The 1,662-nt window shown below is 38.6% G+C and overlaps 1 gene segment (V, D, J or C); it reads right to left on the bottom strand.

Moving 5' to 3' along the window:
* Positions 1 to 508: 508 nt before the first annotated feature.
* LOC131906339 (immunoglobulin kappa variable 2-30-like) lies at positions 509 to 1,318 on the bottom strand. The segment is given in 2 exon segments: positions 509 to 879; positions 1,270 to 1,318. Coding segments are annotated over 2 exon segments (420 nt in total).
* Positions 1,319 to 1,662: the final 344 nt, after the last annotated feature.

The following is a 1,662-nucleotide window of genomic DNA, read 5'->3' as shown; positions in this document are numbered from 1 at the left end:
CAATTTAAAGACTTAAAAGCATTTGAAACGCAGTCAAATTAAATATCTAAATGAATATAGCAACTTTTTGGGTGCATATCCTTTAGAAAATAAAATATACACAATGCTTATAAAAGATAAACAAAATAATGCTCTCATCTACTTGGAAGGATAAAAGAGAATATGGATCAAATCTCAGCACTTAAAAAGCTGAATGATAATTAACAAACATAAATACATCACTAAAGTAAGCATTAAAATGAAACTCAAGAATTTAATGAAAAATTTAAAAGGTTAACATTCTCAACATTAAATAATTAATGAGATGAAATTCTTCTGATGCAGAGGCAATGCTATGGCTATTCCAGTTTGAAGGACCAGAAATTTGTGTCACTTGAGGTCTAGCCAAACCACTCATCCAGACAGATGAGTCTAGCCAGAGCTCTCAGCTGCAAACAATTGCCCAAGATCCCTTGTGCCTGCCTCTCACAGTGATGCAGAGTGAACTGCTCCCCTCCAGTCAAGCAACTCACTGCAGCTGGGCCTTCCCAAGTGAGGAGGTTTTTGTTAGGGTCTGCATCACTGTGGGAGGATAATATGTAGCTTGGTAGCAGTAATAAACTCCCAAATCCTCAGGCTCCACTCTGCTGATTTTGAGAGTGAAATCTGTCCCAGGCCCACTGCCACTGAACCTGTCTGGGACTCCAGAGTCAAGATTGGACACTTGATAAATTAGGTGCTGTGGAGACTGGCCTGGTTTCTGTAGCATCCAATTCAAATATGTTTTTCCATCACTATATAAGAGGCTCTGACTTGACCGGCAAGAAATGGAAGCTGACTGTCCAATGGTAACTGGCAAAGAGAGTGGAGTCTGGGTCATCACAACATCACCACTGGTTCCTGAAATTGGAATAGAGTAGTATAAAGTCATTTGCAAATTTCCTGAGCAATCTTTGTGAAATCCTTTGTTATTCATTTCAAGTGAGATGCTGGTATCTTTTATGGTTTTTTTTAAAAATATGTATCAATGTTTTCATTTTTGTTTGTCCAAAAAAAAAAAAAGTGAGTTGGAGGTCAGTAAGCTCATAGAGTACACCACCCCATTCCATCTTAGTCAGAATCTTCATCATAGCCCAGCTCTTGTCTCTAATTTCTCATTATCACATAACTAAACCTCACATGCCCATCCTGGAGTACAGGATCTGCCTCATCACACATGGAGAGCACACATAGGCAACCAGAGCTCACCCTCCATCCCCATTCTCCACTTGCATCTCCGTCTATCCTTACCCAGAATCCAGAACATTAGCAGAAACAGGGACTGGACAGGACACATCATTTTGAGATGAATTAAGGAGAATTATTAGTGAAGGCAGGAGCAAAAGAGAGCTTTTATCTCAGGACAGCAAGCCAAAGATCTCCTCCAGGGAGCCATATGCAAATACCCTAGTCTGCACAGCAGTGTACATAGAGGAGACAGTTATCTGTGCTTCCTACATTTGAAGAATGACTCAAAAAGTTCTTCTATATCAGGAGTGAAACTAATTAAAAAAATATGATGACCAATGACAAACTAGCAGAATGCTGAAAAACTGATGATGTAGTTCAAATAAGTTCTCAATATGGATTAACGAAGAAGTCTAGTCTAATTTGAAATTTACTTAGATTTTATCTAAAAATACA

The sequence above is a fragment of the Peromyscus eremicus genome, chromosome 3 (genome assembly GCF_949786415.1).
Source record: "Peromyscus eremicus chromosome 3, PerEre_H2_v1, whole genome shotgun sequence".
Lineage (NCBI taxonomy): Eukaryota > Metazoa > Chordata > Mammalia > Rodentia > Cricetidae > Peromyscus > Peromyscus eremicus.
The sequence above is the reverse complement of the archived record's forward strand: the minus strand, read 5'-3'. Positions and strand labels throughout refer to the sequence as shown.